Genomic DNA, 17,157 nt, shown 5'->3' with positions numbered 1-17,157 from the left:
CCAAAACGTTGCAACAAGGTATCTTTCTGGACTGCGTAGAGGAGTGGGTCACCACAATATAAATTAAAAACCCTGAACTTTTATGATTCGCACCAATAAATGTACCTGGACTGCGTAGAGGAGTGGGTCACCACAATATATATTAAAAACCCTGAACTTTTAGGAATCGCACCAATAAATGTACCTGGACTGCGTAGAGGAGTGGGTCACCACAATATATATTAAAAACCCTGAACTTTTATGATTCGCACCAATAAATGTACCTGGACTGCCTAGAGGAGTGGGTCACCACAATATATATTAAAAACCCTGAACTTTTATGAATCGCACCAATAAATGTACCTGGACTGCGTAGAGGAGTGGGTCACCACAATATATATAATAAGAAAACCATCAACTTGTTTGATTCGCACCAATAAATGTACCTGGACTGCGTAGAGGAGTGGGTCACCACAATATATTAAAAACCCTGAACTTTTATGAATCGCACCAATAAATGTACCTGGACTGCGTAGAGGAGTGGGTCACCACAATATATTAAAAACCCTGAACTTTTATGAATCGCACCAATAAATGTACCTGGACTGCGTAGAGGAGTGGGTCACCACAATATATTAAAAACCCTGAACTTTTATGAATCGCACCAATAAATGTACCTGGACTGCCTAGAGGAGTGGGCACTGGGCACCACAATAAAATATATAAAAAACCTTCAACAGGTCTGCATTACACTACACATACGGCTGCTCCTCCATCCTCTCCATCATATACATGTTGGAGTTTTAGCGTGTGACAACCTCTTGTTTTTGATAATGTCAGTGCATTTTGAATATTTTTCAATTTGCCCCACACCACTGAATGTACTTTATCTATGATACGCATCTATCTATCTTGACTGCGTAGTGGGGTGGCCCCGGTACCCAATTTGATACCGGGGCCACAATAAAATAAATACACCCTCCACGTGTCAGAATTCCACCAAACAAGTATCTGGACTGCGTAGTGGGGTGGCCCTGTACCCAATTTGATACCGGGGCCACAATACCTCCTCCAAACATGGTACAGACAATTCGTCATTGAGATCCCATCAAGTATGTTAAAGACAGACAGGGTCGAAGTGTTATTGGTTGACTTTGTAAACCAAAAAACTGTCCCTGTTGCACATAGTCGTGCAATGAAGACTGACTTTTTCATTTAAAGGCACCATCTTTCAAGTGTAGTGTTTGTAAGTCTAAGTCATATTATACTTTTGGTAAAATTGGTTTATTTTGTTCCTCTTTATGGTAACTACTAATAGAATTAAAGTATTAAATAGAAGCGGCAGTTCCTCTTTATGGTAATTAGTAATAGAATTAAAGTATTAAATAGAATTAAAGTATGAAATAGAATTAAAGTATGAAATAGAATTAAAGTATTAAATAGAATTAAAGTATGAAATAGAATTAAAGTATTAAATAGAATTAAAGTATTAAATAGAGTGGTATAGAGTTGTAGTGTGGTATAGATAGAGTGGTCCCCACAATATAATAATAAAACCCTCAACTGGTCTGAATTCCACCAAACAAGTATCTGGACTGCGTAGTGTGGTGGCCCCGGTACACAATTTGGTACCGAGGCCACAATATAATTAAAAAATTGGGCATCAACTGTCACCGTTGTTTAATATCTGATACACCTAAATATGGACTGCACAGTGGAGTGGCCCCGGTAGTAAATTTGGTGCCGGGGCCACAATACCTCCTCCAACTTCCAAGTGTAGTGTTTATAAAGACAGACAGCGTCGAAGTGTTATTATTAGTTGACTTTCTTAACCCTAAAATTGTCCCTGTTGCAAATATTCGTGCAATGGACAGTTACTTTTTTATTGAAAGACTAAAGCTTTCAAGTGTAGTGTTTATAAAATATAAACAACAATACAGTAGTTTTAGAGCACGTCAATACCTCTTGTTTTAAATTATGACACGGCATTTTACTTTTGGTTTAATTTCTTGAATTTTTTTAAATTTGGTTTTACTTTTTGAACATGGCAAACGACTGTTGATTGGTCATATAATGCAAAAAAAAAAGTTCCAAGATGGAATTATCCTTGGGCCCTCACACCCACCCTTATGTTGTTGAAATAGGACATGCACACTTTAACAAACCAATCATTTCAGCGACAGGGCCTACCAAACAACTTTGGCTGAAATGATTGGTTTGTTTGGGCCCCCACACCAAAAAAGCTATTCATCTCTCCCTGTACAGACTAAACAGGCTCTACTGAGGCAAGATGTTGTCCTCATCCTCAACCTCTGATTCCTCTCCCCCTACAGTGTGTACTTCCTCCTCATCACACATTATCAATTCGTCCCCGCTGGACTCCACAACCACAGGTCCCTCTGTAGTATCTGGAGGGCAGTGCTGTACTTCATTGAGGAATTGATTATTCATTTTTATAAACATCATTTTTTCAACGTTGTGAGGAAGCAACCTCCTTCGCCGCTCACTGACCAGGTTCCCCGCTGCACTAAAAACTCTTTCCGAGTACACACTGGAGGGGGGACAACTCAGGTAAAATAGAGCCAGTTTGTACAGGGGCTTCCAAACTGCCTTTTTTTCCTGCCAGTAACAATATGGACTGTCTGACATGTCTACTTGGATGGTGTCAGCAAAGTAATCATCCACAATTTTTTCTATTGTGACAGCATCCAATGCAGCGAGAGTAGACATGTCTGCAATGGTTGGCAGGTCCTTCAGTCCGGACCAGATGTTATCAGCATCCCCGCCAGTGCCTCTTTTGGGAAAACTGAGCTTTTTCCTCGCAGCCATAGATGTGGAAGAAAATGAGGGTGGAGCTGTTGGCATGTCACGGTCCTCTTCAGAGGACAATCTCCTGACCAGCAGGTCTTTGCACCGCTGTAGACTTGTGTCCGCCGGAAACAGAGACACATCATACGCTTTAAACCGAGGATCGAGCACGGTGGCCAGAATGTATTCCTCTGACTTTAAAAGAGTGACCACCCTCGGATCCTGGCAAAGCGTACGAAGGGCTACATCCACAAGAGCTACATGCTTGGTGTAATCGCAATGGCTTTCCAGCTCCTCCCTCACTTTCTCCAGCTGCTTCTGCAACAGCCTGATCAGGGGAATGACCTGACTCAAGCTGGCAGTGTCGGAACTGACTTCTCGTGTGGCAAGTTCAAATGGCTGCAGAACCTTGCACAACACGGAAATCAGTCTCCACTGCACTTGACTGAGGCGCATCCCCACTCCTTTGCCTATGTCGTAGGTGGCTGTGTAGGCCTGAATGGCCTTTTGCTGCTCCTCCATCCTCTGCAGCATATAGAGGGTGGAGTTCCAGCGCATCACAACCTCTTGTTTGAGGTGATGGCAGGGCAGGTTCATGCTTTTTTGATGTGCCTCTAGTCTGCGGTAGGCACTGGCTGAATGCCGAAAGTGTCCAGCAATTTTGCGCGCCACCGCAAGCATCTCCTGCACACCCCTGTCACTCTTGAGGTAATGCTGCACCACCAAATTAATGGTGTGGGCAAAACATGGGACGTGCTGGAAATTGCCCATATTTAATGCCCGCACAATGTTACTGGCATTGTCTGACACCACAAATCCCCATGAGAGTCTAAGTGGGGTAAGCCACTGGGAGATAATTTCCCTCATTTTCTCTAATATGTTGTCAGCGTTGTGCCTCTTATTAAAGCCTGTAATACACAATGTTGCCTGCCTTTGCACGAGCCGCCATTTTGTAGTTGCTGCTACTGATGCAGCTGTTGCTGTTGCTGGGGAAGGGGATGCATCTACCCAGTGGGCTGTCACAGTCATATAGTCCTTCGTTTGCCCAGAACCACTTGTCCACATGTCCGTGGTTAAGTGGACAGTGGGTACAACCGCATTTTTTAGAGCACTGAGGACACTTGATCGTACTTCTCTGTACATTTTTGGTATCGCCTGCCTAGTGAAGTGGAATCTCGACGGGATTTGGTACCGGGGACACAATACCTCCATCAACCCTCTAAATCCCACTCCACTGATGGCGGACACCGGGCGCACGTCTAACACCAACATTGCAGTTACAGCCGCAGTTATACGCTTTGCAATAGGGTGACTACTATCGTATTTTGTGGTCATGGCAAACGACTGTTGGACAGTCAATTGTTTTGTGAAAGACTTAGCGGTCTTACGACTTCCCCTCTGGGAAGATGACCGACTAACAGCAGCAACAGCAGCAGTGGCAGTAGTAGGCGTACCGCTGCAGGATTCCTCGGATGAATCCCGTATTGAGGAGGACTCAGTCTGGCTGCTGACTTGGGCTGCAGGACTGAATCTGATGGAGATTGTGGAGGAAGTTGACGAGGAGGGTGTTGCTGGTGTGTATCCAACTGGACCACGGGATTTAGGTGTCCCTGTACCGATGAGGGTCCTAGCCCCAGTTCCTGAACTAACCACTGAACTATGAAGGTTATTCAGGTGACGTATAAGGGAGGATGTTCCTAGGTGGGCAAGATCCTTACCCCTGCTTATTTGAGCTTTACATAAGCTACATATGGCCATACATTGGTTGTCTGGATTTGGATAAAAATAACTCCAGACCGAAGAGGTGCATTTTTTGGTCTTCTGACCAGGCATGACGATGGGCTTTTTCATCCCATGGACATCAGCTGTTTCCCCCCCTGGTGCCTCATTTACAATAACCACATCACCATCCTCATCATCAAGTTCCTCCACAGCGCCAGCTACATCATCAATAGCCTCCTCCCGAGCCACCTCTTCCCGTACAGTGATGGGAAGGTCAGGCTTGACAACCACCAACATCCTTGGACTCGCCTTGTGGATTTGTGATAATTTCTCTTTAGAAGGCAGAGTTGTTTGCTGTTTTGTTGCTGACAGCATAACTCTCTTCAATTTTTTGTAGGGGGGGGGAGGAGGAGGAGGGCTAAGATCCGTGGGTGAAGCTGAACCACTAGTCATGAACACGGGCCAGTGCCTAAGCCGTTCCTTGCCACTCCGTGTCGTAAATGGCATATTGGCAACTTTACGTTTCTCCTCAGATGATTTTAAGTTTCTCTTTTTGCTACTTTTTGTTAACTTGGGCTTTTTGGATTTTACATGCCCGGTACTACGAGATTGGGCATCGGGCTTGGAAGACGACGTTGATGGCATTTCATCGTCTATGTCATGACTAGTGGCAGCAGCTTCAGCATTAGGAGGAAGTGGGTCTTGATCTTTCCCTACTTTATCCTCCAAATTTTTGGTCTCCATTATATGTAGCACAAGATACTGCAGAATGTGTGAACTTGGTAATATTGCAGTACCAATGGACTTATACTGCTGTATTGGTTTTGCAAATTTGGTTATAATTATTATATTTTTATTTTTTTTTTAATTTTTTTTTTTTACTTTTTTTTTATTTTTAAAAAACTTGGGAATAATGGGGAAATAACTATGCCCTTAGAAGCACAGAGCACAGGACACAGCACCACTGGACTGAACAGGACACGGCACAGGACCCAGCAGCACTACGGAACTCAGCAGGACAGAGCACAGGACACAGCACCACTGGACTGATACTGCAGAATGTGTGAACTTTGTAATATTGCAGTACCAATGGACTTATACTGCTGGATTGGTTTTGCAAATTTGGTTATAATTATTATATATTTTTTTTTTTTTTTACATTTTTTATTTTTTTTTACTTTTTTTTTATTTTTTAAAAACTTGGGAATAATGGGGAAATAACTATGCCCTTAGAAGCACAGAGCACAGGACACAGCACCACTGGACTGAACAGGACACGGCACAGGACCCAGCAGCACTACGGAACTCAGCAGGACAGAGCACAGGACACAGCACCACTGGACTGATACTGCAGAATGTGTAAACTTTGTAATATTGCAGTACCAATGGACTTATACTGCTGGATTGGTTTTGCAAATTTGGTTATAATTATTATATATTTTTTTTTTTTTTAAATTTTTTATTTTTTTTTACTTTTTTTTTATTTTTTAAAAACTTGGGAATAATGGGGAAATAACTATGCCCTTAGAAGCACAGAGCACAGGACACAGCACCACTGGACTGAACAGTACACGGCACAGGACCCAGCAGCACTACGGAACTCAGCAGGACAGAGCACAGGACACCGCACCACTGGACTGATACTGCAGAATGTGTAAACTTTGTAATATTGCAGTACCACTGGACTTTTACTGCTAAATGTGTGAACTTGGTAATATTGCAGTACCAATGGGCTTATACTGCAGGATTGGTTGTGCAAATTTTGTGGTAATTAAAAAAAATTAAAGTAGTTTTTGGTATTTTTTTAAAAAACTTTTTTTTATTTTTTTAAACACAGGGGAATATTGGGGAAATAACTATGCCCTTAGAAGCACAGAGCACAGGACACAGCACCACTGGACTGAACAGGACACAGCACAGAACCCAGCAGCACCACTGACCTCAGAAGGACAGAGCACAGCACACAGCACCACTGGACTGATACTGCAGAACACAGCACAGCACAGCACAGCACAGCACAGCACAGAACTAAACAGCACAGCACGAGATCTACCAGGACAGAGGACCACCTAACACACCCTCCCTCTACCCTGATCAATGCCCGAGTGAAGATGGCGGCGACTAGCGGGGAATTTATAGGATCCGAGTATCGCGAGATCCGACAACGGGATTATGAGTCAGAGCCTCAGTTTCAGATTTGAATTTGGCGCCAATACCCGGATCTGTCTCGGATCCGACTCGGATCCGCAACGTTCGGGTGGGCTCGGATTTCATAAATCCGAGTGCGCTCATCCCTAGTTTCTGTGCACGCTAAAAGACCATTACATGTCCCAATTAGTAGAGGAACCAACTAGGAACCGGACTATACTGGACCTAGTAATAACAAACAATGTAGACGTAATATCAAATATTCAAGTAAGGGAGTACTTGGGAAATAGTGATCATAATATGGTCTCATTTGAAATTAGTTCCCAGAAGCAACGGTATAAGGGATCAACTAGGACTTTACACTTTAGAAAGGAAAATTTTAATATGCTAAAGGAGTCTATAAAGAGCATAGACTGGGGCAAAGCCCTTAAAGGAAAAAATACAGAAGAAAAGTGGGCTGTCTTTAATATGTTGTTGGAAACAAACATGTATAAGTTCATTCCTATGGGAAATAAATGTAAAAGAATTAAGTCTAAACCAATGTGGCTAAATAAAAAGGTAAGTGAAGAAATGCAAAGGAAGAAGCGTGCATTTAAATTGTTTAAGTCTGAAGGGCTAGAGGAGTCCTTCCGTAGGTACAAGGAATGTAATAAAACATGCAAAAAGAAAATTAGATTGGCTAAATTAGAAAATGAAAGGCACGTTGCAAAAGAAAGTAAGACAAACCCCAAAAAGTTTTTTAAGTATATAAATGGCAAAAGGATTAAAAAAGATAATATAGGACCCCTAAGAAATGAGATGGGTGAATTGATAAATGATACTAAAGAAAAAGTAGAGGTATTAACCATCTTCTTTTTTTCAGTATTTACTAGAGAGGAACAAATGATAGGAGTAATACATAAAAATGGAAATGAAACCATGCCATTAATTAATACTTGATTGTCAGAGGAAGAAGTCCAAAGGCGACTGAAGGATATTAAGATAAATAAAGCTCCAGGTCCAGATGGCATATTTCCAAAGGTCCTTATGGAGTTAAACTCGGAAATAGCTAGACCGCTATTCTTAATTTTCAGAGATTCAATCTCATCAGGTTCAGTACCAAGGGATTGGCGAATAGCAGATGTGGCGCCGTTGTTTAAAAAGGGGACGAGATCACAACCAGGGAATTATAGACCTGTAAGCCTGACATCAATAGTGGGGAAACTACTGAAAGGTATTTTAAGGGATAGTATTCAGGATTACTTGGTAAGCAATAAAATTATTAGTGGGAATCAACATGGATATATGAGGGATAGGTCATGTCAAACTAATCTAATTAGTTTCTACGTGGAAGTTAGTGGGAACTTAGACCAGGGCAGCACAGTAGATGTGGTCTACTTAGATTTTGCAAAGGACTTTGATACAGTGCCACACAAGAGGTTGGTTTACAAAATAAAGGAACTGGGCCTAGGAATCAACATTTGTACTTGAATCGAAAACTGGTTAGAGAATAGGGAACAGAGAGTTGTGATAAATGGAACATTTTCTAATTGGTCAAAAGTACCTCAAGGTTCCATGCTGGGGCCACTCCTTTTTAATATATTTATTAATGACCTTGTTGATGGTTTAGAGAGTAAAGTTTCTGTTTTTGCAGATGACACTAAACTCTGTAAGGTAATAAAATCAGAGCAAGATGTAGCTTCTCTACAGAGGGACTTAAATAAACTGGAGGATTGGGCGGCTAAATGGAATATGAGGTTTAACATAGATAAATGTAAGGTTATGCATTTAGGGATCAAAAACAAGAACGCAATCTATAAATTAAATGGAATTAATTTAGAAAAGTCCATAATGGAAAAGGATTTGGGAGTGCTCGTAGACAGTAGACTTAGCAATAGTGCTCAATGTCAAGCAGCAGCTGCAAGTGCAAATAAAGTATTGGCATGCATAAAAAGGGACATAGATACAAGGGAAGACAGTGTAATTTTGCCACTATAAATCGTTGGTAAGACCTCATCTTGAATATGCAATACAGTTCTGGGCACCACTCTATAAAAAATATAGTTTGGAACTAGAAAGGGTTCAGAGAAGGGTGACAAAATTGATAAAGGGCATGGAGTCATTAAGTTATGAGAAAGGTTAGCTAGTTTAGGTATGTTTACTTTAGAAAAGAGGCGTCTAAGGGGAGATATGATTACTATGTACAAATACATTTAGGGGGGTATTCAATTGTAGATCCCCGGAAAAACGAGCGCTCAAAAAATATTAGCGTTAATACAGTAATATGCGCGTAAATACCGTTAATATGGTAGTTTAGTCACTGAATTTGAGCTGCGAGATGTAATTCAGCGAGTAATTACCGTATTAACGCTAATATTTTTAGAGCGCTCGTTTTTCGGGGATCTATCTAACAATTGAATACCCCCCTAAGGGTCAATACAGAGAACTTTCATGGGAACTTTTTACCCCAAGGACCATACACAGGACACGCGGTCACCTCCTAAGGTTAGAGGAGAGGATATTTCACAACCAGCAAAGGAAGGGGTTCTTCACAGTAAGGGCAGTCAAGATATGGAATTCATTGCCAGGGAAGGTTATGATAGCAGATTCAATAGATATGTTTAAGAAAGGGTTAGACAAATTTTTAGCGGAAAAGTGTATCCAGGGATATGACCGTTAATTAAAATGAAGGATAGTAGTGGATATAGGGTAAAAATAGGACTGCAATATTGAGTCTGGGGTGCTTTTCACAATTGAAACAGATTGGCGGTTGCATACTCTGGATCAATTTCAAATATAAGTGCAGGATCGAAGGAGATCCAAAATAAGTTGAACTTGATGGACTGGTGTCTTTTTTCAACCTCATCAACTATGTTACTTCTGCCTCACAGCACTGGAGTCATGAGTTCAGATCCCGACCATGGCCTTATCTGTGTGGAGTTTGTATGTTCTCTTTGTGTTTGCGTGGGTTTCCTCCGGGTGCTCCAGTTTCCTCCCACACTCCAAAAACATACTTGTTGGTTAATTGGCTGCTATCAAGAATTGACCCCAGTCTCTCTCTATCTCTGTCTGTGTGTGTTAGGGAATTTAGACTGTAAGCTCCAATAGGGCAGGGACTGATGTGAATGAGTTCTCCGTACAGCGCTGCGGAATCAGTGGTGCTTTATAAATAAGTGGTGATGATGTTGATGATATTATCCTTCATTTTAAGAATGAAACAACAGCTCCAAAATGACCTTGACAACCCCAGTCACTCATCCCATGCCCGCACATACCCATCATTTGCTACAAAATGCCAACGCATGCCACTCACAGTTCCCCATATACCACACAGACCTTCCCACATGCCACTAACACATTCCCACATGCCTCTGACATCTCCACATATGCCAATCAGACCTTCCCACATGCCTCCACTTCTTGGCACTTCCCACATGCTCACACTCACTGGCACTCCTCATATGCCCCCCACTCATTTTCACTTCCCATATTCCCTGCACTAACTAGCACACCCGACATACTCTCTCACTGGCAGTCTAAAAAATTACTTTTCCTGAAAACTGCAGCTGCAGAGGAAGGAGGGAGAGCAGGTGGTTCAGAATATACTGCACTCTTTCCTCCTTGTACTCTGATTGGATTATTGCATAATCTCACTGCAGTTTGTCAGGTTGGTCACATGACACGGAAGTTGGCTACTTCTGGTCAACTTTTATTCTTTGCTTTATAACAAAGCAGATAATGATAAGCAGTGGCTGGGTGTCGCAGGTGAAGGCTCGCTGGGCTGTGGGCTGCCTGTTGTTCACGAATAGACTATATTAAATGTGAATTATAACCCTGTATCCTGTTTATCCTGTTTATTAAGTTATTTTGTACTTTGCATTTGTTCCTCTTCAAACGCAAAGGACACTTACTGCAGCCTATGATTTCATTGAGGGAACGGGAAAGGGGATAAGACATTTGCCAATAGTCATTGTACAGTAAGGGCATGCCAATCACCAGGGCGTTCTTATATGAATTTATATTCCACTTTGATATTGGACATATCCTACAGTGTCTTGTGCAGTAGAGCTGAGCAGGCCTACACCCAAATTCATCAGCCCTCGTATCTTCAGATCTGTTCCTTGTTAAATCGGTTGTGTGCACACCTGAATTATGTGCATTCTGAAACAAACACACAATGCGCTCAGTATGTATGTCTTGATGAATCAGACCTGTAGAGTTAACTATCTGAATGACCCTGCATCATGTAAAGAAGGTGGTAGCAGTATTTCCAGCTATCCTATTGGGGTACTTTGAATCAAAGGGTTCCAGATGAGACCACGTCTGCACAAAGAAGTATCACAGTGATTCTCTAACAAAGTAGAGAAATACACAGCTTGGATTAAGCGCTACGGAATATGTTGGCGCTATATAAATAAATGATGATGATGATGATTGATGTACTCATACAAGGATCAGGGTCAGTGAATTCATAGTCATGCTTGCCTACTTTTTGGACCTCCCCTCTGGAACAAGTGAAAGGATGCAATGATGCAATTCACATTACCGTGCTACTGGAAACGGACCATGATGATGTACATTATGTTAAGGCCCCGTCCACTTCCAAAAGAAGAGATGTGGGATCTGGGAAGATAGCCTACTCTCTCAGGAGTCCAGTTGGAAATTCGGGAGAGTAGGCAAGTATGCCTACAGTATAACAGATAACTGTATTATCAGCTTTTTGACCTATATGTTATTCCATCACGACATTGTTCCAATGATATGGGAGGAGCTTCAGCTGTCTATAGTGAATTAGGGAGGTAACAGAGATACAGTGGAATGTTAATTTCAACAATGTATTTTGTCCCCATGGTTTAGATTTGAAGATTTCACTTTGGGTTCTTAGTGGTCCTTTAAAGACTCTTTATCTTTCTGTAGGAAATGACAGACCCCTTGGATCCTTACACCAACACATACTTTGTCTTCAGTAAAGACCCACAGAGCCTGCACCAGATGTTACAAGATCCCCAGACTGTAAAATGGAACCAGGAGTTACAGATCCAAGGTGAGAGGAAAAATTACAAAAGTTATTACAGAGAGTAAGGAATTTTGACCATGGACTTGAAACCATGACGTCAGCTTTCCTGGTACCCCAAAAATAAGATCTAGGTAAATAATTATTTGCTAGCAAAGATGTGCTATCAATACATTTAGTGGAGTTCTTTAAAATTTTGTTTAAATCATTGCCTTACAAAGCATCCAACTTCTTCTCTCCAACAAGTATGGGACTTCTGCATCTTTCTAAATTGTTTCTTTATCTGTTTATTTATCAGTGTTGTCTGGTTTTCCACTCACATGCTCCAAGTTTCACTTACAGTAGCTGATTTTATTTGGTAGCCTATCTATATGTGCATCTGTTTCTCTTTTCTCTACTTCTCTTACAGATCATTTACAGAATACAACAAAGTTTATTATTATATTGTACTTTGGTCCCACCAAGCAAAGTCAGAGTCAGGGCCCAGTTTTAAATGAAAAAAGTGCATAGCATGACTTTCACAAAGTACACGCAGGCTCTCATTTATAATTAAAACTAATAAAAAGAAGCAAAAAAGATCTTTAAAGCTGCTCTCATCTGGGAAGTTTGATTGGTCTATTTGATCAATTTGACCCGTCTGACCAATTACTGTACAGTTTATGGGCAAAGTATACAATTGTATCAGAGCTGATTTGTGTATGATGAAAAAACGAGTCAAGCAATAACTGCCACTTCCATATGTGTGGAGTAATCATTCAATGAAGTATTACAGGTAGGTGAATGTGCACACTGTCTGCATACCAATCTGGCTATTCAGTGCACATCCTGAACAACCAGACCAATGCAATTATGCTACCCATGTGGTTCACTGGTCAAGATAAAACTAAATATGGAGAAAATAGTTGGGAAGTAGGTAGGTGAGAGTTCTCAAAGCTCTTGGTATTGCTTGGTGTGTCTTGTAGAAGCAATGGTATCTTGTCATGATTGTGAGGATACTGGGTTATTTTTCAGCTCTATTACTGTTGGTTTGCCCAGAGGCAGCTTTATGTACCAGACTGGTACATATGATACAAAATCACCTAGGCTAATAGTTGCTAAAGTAAAACCGTACTTTGTTGTAATTGAACATCACTTGTTTAAATCACTTTTACAGAACAAGTACCAGTGGGTTTACCACACCACAACCTAGCATACAAACCTATTTGAATAGAGCCATAGTCCCTGCTCTTTCAGAATGCTGTTCCCGCTGATAAGCCAAGATCTTCACTTATCTACCAGCAAAATAGGCATCAAGCCCTAGGACTACCCACTTGTTTTTAGCTCACGATCCATGACTAACACAATGGGAGTCGTAACCACTTGTCAGTATTGTCCAAGCAAACAATTCCCAGTGGTGGGGCAATGTTTCCTTTTATCCCTTCCATAGTGATGTGGCTTGAGCAAGGTGGGTACTAGATCAGCTTTGGGAAGTCTAGCCGCCTAATGTGTCAAACAATGGGTATCCACTAAACCATATAAAGGAACATAATCACCTTAGTGTAAAAACATCTCAAACCATCCTCTAAGGTTAGCGTGAAGATGAATTTATGCACTGTACCAACCAACATTTCCAGCACAGTATGGCTGACCGCTAGTGGAGAAAGACTCACAAAGTCCTATACCAGCAGTCGGTCCAAATATTCTGGGTGCTATCAGTCGGCTGGGTACCAAGATGACCTCAATGAAAGTAGCTCCTTCAGGGGACATGTTAAAGAATATAGCAGTCTATCTGGCAACATTTAAGATTTGTGTACAATCAATCATTACAACTCGTATAACAATATATAAAACATTTGCATGTTCTTTGTAGCAAAAACTGGCAAGAGGGAATGACAAGCAGGCTTAACGTTTATTTTCAAGTAGTCTGGCACCCTGCTCTCACCACAAACATCTGCACCGTATTCCACAAACAATAGATAGAGAAATAGGAAATATATATAGACGCATAGATAAATAGTGACATAGGACAGACTAACAGACTTATAGGTAAATAGGAGTACAACCAAAGTGATAGACAGAAGAAAGGATAGACAGATATATAGGCACATGGATAGATAAAGAAATAAGACAGAAACACAGACACAGACAGAAATGGAGATTACAGTAAGTAGGAAAGACAAGTATACCTACACACATATGACTTGCAAGACCTCATTTACTAAAAGCGCAACAACAGATGGACCTTAATAGTTCACTTTAATAGTGAACATCTATTTTCTGGTCCTTGAAGACATCTGTAGATACTAGAAGTGTGGCCTGTTTTGCAAAAGTGTAACACTGTGAGTGTCTACCACTATTAAATCTTCCATTTAATTAAATTAAATCTTAGTGTTTTTCTCCTAAAATACTCCTCAGCATAACTCCTAAAAAACTCCACAGCTCCCTACATCTCCAACCTCATCTCTATTCACACTCCATCCCACCCACTGCGATCGGCCAATGATAATCTCCTCTCTTCCCCTCTGATTACCTCTTCTCACGCACATATCCAAGACTTCTCCCGTGCTATCCGCCTCCATTGGAAGAAGCTCCCTTGCTCCAACAGAACATCCCCCAATCTGTCCAGTTTCAAACGGACATTTAAAACCCACCTTTTCTTAAAAGCCTTTCAGTCACCCGCTTAAATACCCACCTTGTCGGCTACTTCTCCCTCTCATCCTTTCTTCCCCCTTCCATGACTCTGTCTCCGTTTCACCTGTTTCTCTCTTGTGGCTCTCAGTCTGTCTACCCCTCCCTTTAGATTGTACGCTCCTTTAAGCAGGACCTTCTCTCCTCCTGTTTCCACCACGCTTAACTTTGCTCTCTCGAGCAACTCAGCCCACCTCCTCTTGGACCTTCTGCCCTCTGACTCCTCTCGCTTTTCTCTGCACCTCTCAGTGGTTCTTAACTTGTCATCAATGCCCACTCTTTTGTGCTCAGGTTACCAGCTTTTGCTTATTATCCCTCACCCTCACACTTTCAGCCTTTCTCTCTAGCTGTGCTTTGAGCTTCTGGAGTTATAGTGCTTATTGTTAATTGTACCGTTCTGTTTAACCTTGTACTGTGCTATTGTTTGTCCTTGTATGGCACTACAGACACTTTGTGGCGCCCTATAAATAAACATTAATATAATTAATTATAAGTATAGCCCCATTTATTGCTTGAATTTATCCTGAGAGTGAGGGCACATCAGGAATGTGTTTATTACATGTGACACACTTTTGTGTGCATTTTTCTTAAAGTTCACCTAAAGTTTGCCTAAACATTTGCTTCTTCACTGACATGCAACTGGAAGGCGGAAAATGTGTCTCATTAAAAGTATTGCGAGAGACTCTGTCACTGCACAATTTGAAATAAAGTGTAACTCTCAGACACAGCGCATACCTGCGGGGGGATATGAAGATGTGTCCAGGAGATAATTGACATGAAACGTGGAGTTTCCAGCATGCCCAAGCTGCCAGTGCTCAGAATGTGTTGCCAGAACTTGCAAATATTGTGGTAAGGATAACAGAAGGAGAAATTGGGCAGAGTGGCCAAGGAGGAGGTAGGTACAGCTGCTGTGGAGTTGGCTGACATACCCTGAGGAGTCACTGTTCTTGCACAGCTGCTGAGCCTGCTAGAGAAGAGAAAACATACAGTGAGTGTGAGTATTTTGTGCTTGAGAGCCCTAGTGGTTTATTTACTAAATGGCGGTTCTGAAGAACGGCCGATTCCTGGCACTTTTAAGTAATTTTTAAAAACTGCTCTTTTATTAAAGTCATGACCCCTCAGGTTTTGCCTTTCTTTATGTATACTGACATAAAGAAAGGCAAATGCATCATATAGGACAGTTAAAGGGATAAGCAGGCAAATAAAACAATTATACAGCTACATTTAGGCAAGGAAGCAGTACAGGTATACAGATAATTAGGCAGATATACAGATAGGCAGAAAAATACTTATATACATGCAGAGATAGATAGTAACTGGAACAGAATCCAGACAGAGAAATACAGTGTCATAGCCAAACTGATAAGTAAAGGAAGAATAGGACAGGCAGAAAAATAGATACAGCAGCAACCAGTGAATCTCCAGCTGTTGTTCCAGCATGCCCATGTAGCTGAAGCCGAGAGCCATAGGTTGCATGTGGGTTTTCAATGAGGAAATAATTTCTTCTGACTACAATATTGTAGGCTAAGCGCAAATTAAAAAGGGGTGAGCGAGATGGAGCAATTACTACATGCATGGGGCAAAGACAGGGCCCATAGAGGCTTGTTTCTCTGGTGGGCCAATCGGACACTTTCAAAAGAACTTCAATTTGCTGGAATTTTTTAAAGAAGTACAAGCTTAATGCTGTAACTAAGCTCAGATTGCTTTCTATTACCTGTTGCCCTTTTCAGTGCAATTTTGTTTCCTGTTGAACTGTGTGTCTAGAATTTCCACCTGTACAGTTTTTAACTGTATGGTTCAGATTTACATACCTTTGCCCAGTTTAGTTTTTGATACAGTGCCTGGGTCTTACAAGTCCTCATACCAAGAGATTTTTATTGTCCTGAATGGTCCACACTAACAGCACAACCAGTGGAGAGACAAGGTGAATGGACAAAGCCTCCATATTGCATCTATCCCTGTAGGCCTCTACCCATATATATGGAGTAATAGTTTACTGCATACCAATACAGACATTTTTTACTTCTGTGTGCTGTGATGGACATGGGACATATCACTGATGGTCAGGTGCAAATTTCACATTGGAAACTCAATCCTATTGCTGATGCTCAAAAGCAGAAAGAGTGATTGTATACCCCACGCCTTTAGGTCCACAAGAAAGCTGTTTTTTTCTACATAACATTCATTCTGGTCCTGAATTCAACAAAGTCACTGGGTGTTACGAGCCCGGCCATTGCCTAGGCAACGGTCAGGACACTCTAGGAGATAGCGCCGCGTCCCGGCAACGGAGAGCAGCTGGGCACGTGCACAACTAATTTACTAGCCTGTGGGCTGATTATTGGAAATATTCATTAGGCATAGGCTGGGGGTAATTTCAGAGCTAGGCTCTGATTGGCCACATCCAGTATTTAAGGCAGGGAGGGCTTAGCCTCCCTGCCGGTTATAGCTTCTAGTTTACTTCCTGCTACCTGCTCCTGAGCTGTTGGTGTATACTTTTTGGATTGTCTTTGCCATGTATGACCCCTGCCTGTACCTTGGATTTTGCCTCTTTGCCTGTGACCCTGTTTCATTTTGCCTGTGCCTTGGACCCTGCTATATTGCTCGAGACCCTGACCTTTGGCGTGCTTCCTGATTATCCTGCTTGCTGGTGACCCCTGACCTTGGCTTTCGTCTGACCATTCGCTGCCATCTACGCTGCCTCCTGGCCTGCCGCTACAGTTTTGTATCACAAACTCACACTACATCTGGAGATAAGCCTGGGCGCATCTGAGTACCAGTGAGCGTATAAAGCTCTATGGGAAAGGTGTCTGCTAAAAGCGAAGATCTCCGCCTACTAGTTC

General features: G+C 41.8%; 1 protein-coding gene across 3 annotated transcripts in view; it reads left to right on the top strand.

Annotated features, from left to right (window-relative positions):
* The window catches only part of LOC142160383 (glycine N-acyltransferase-like), a 98,516-nt gene that overhangs the window by 56,822 nt on the left and 24,537 nt on the right, over positions 1-17,157 (top strand). For all 3 annotated transcript variants that reach the window (XM_075215288.1, XM_075215290.1, XM_075215289.1), the window contains one exon: positions 11,554-11,680. In XM_075215288.1, the coding sequence (XP_075071389.1) occupies positions 11,554-11,680 (127 nt within the window). The remainder of the gene's footprint in view (positions 1-11,553; positions 11,681-17,157) is intronic.

The sequence above is a fragment of the Mixophyes fleayi genome, chromosome 6 (assembly GCF_038048845.1).
Source record: "Mixophyes fleayi isolate aMixFle1 chromosome 6, aMixFle1.hap1, whole genome shotgun sequence".
NCBI classification, from domain to species: Eukaryota; Metazoa; Chordata; class Amphibia; order Anura; family Limnodynastidae; genus Mixophyes; species Mixophyes fleayi.
Note: the sequence above shows the minus strand (reverse complement) of the source record. Positions and strands in the feature narration are given on the sequence as shown.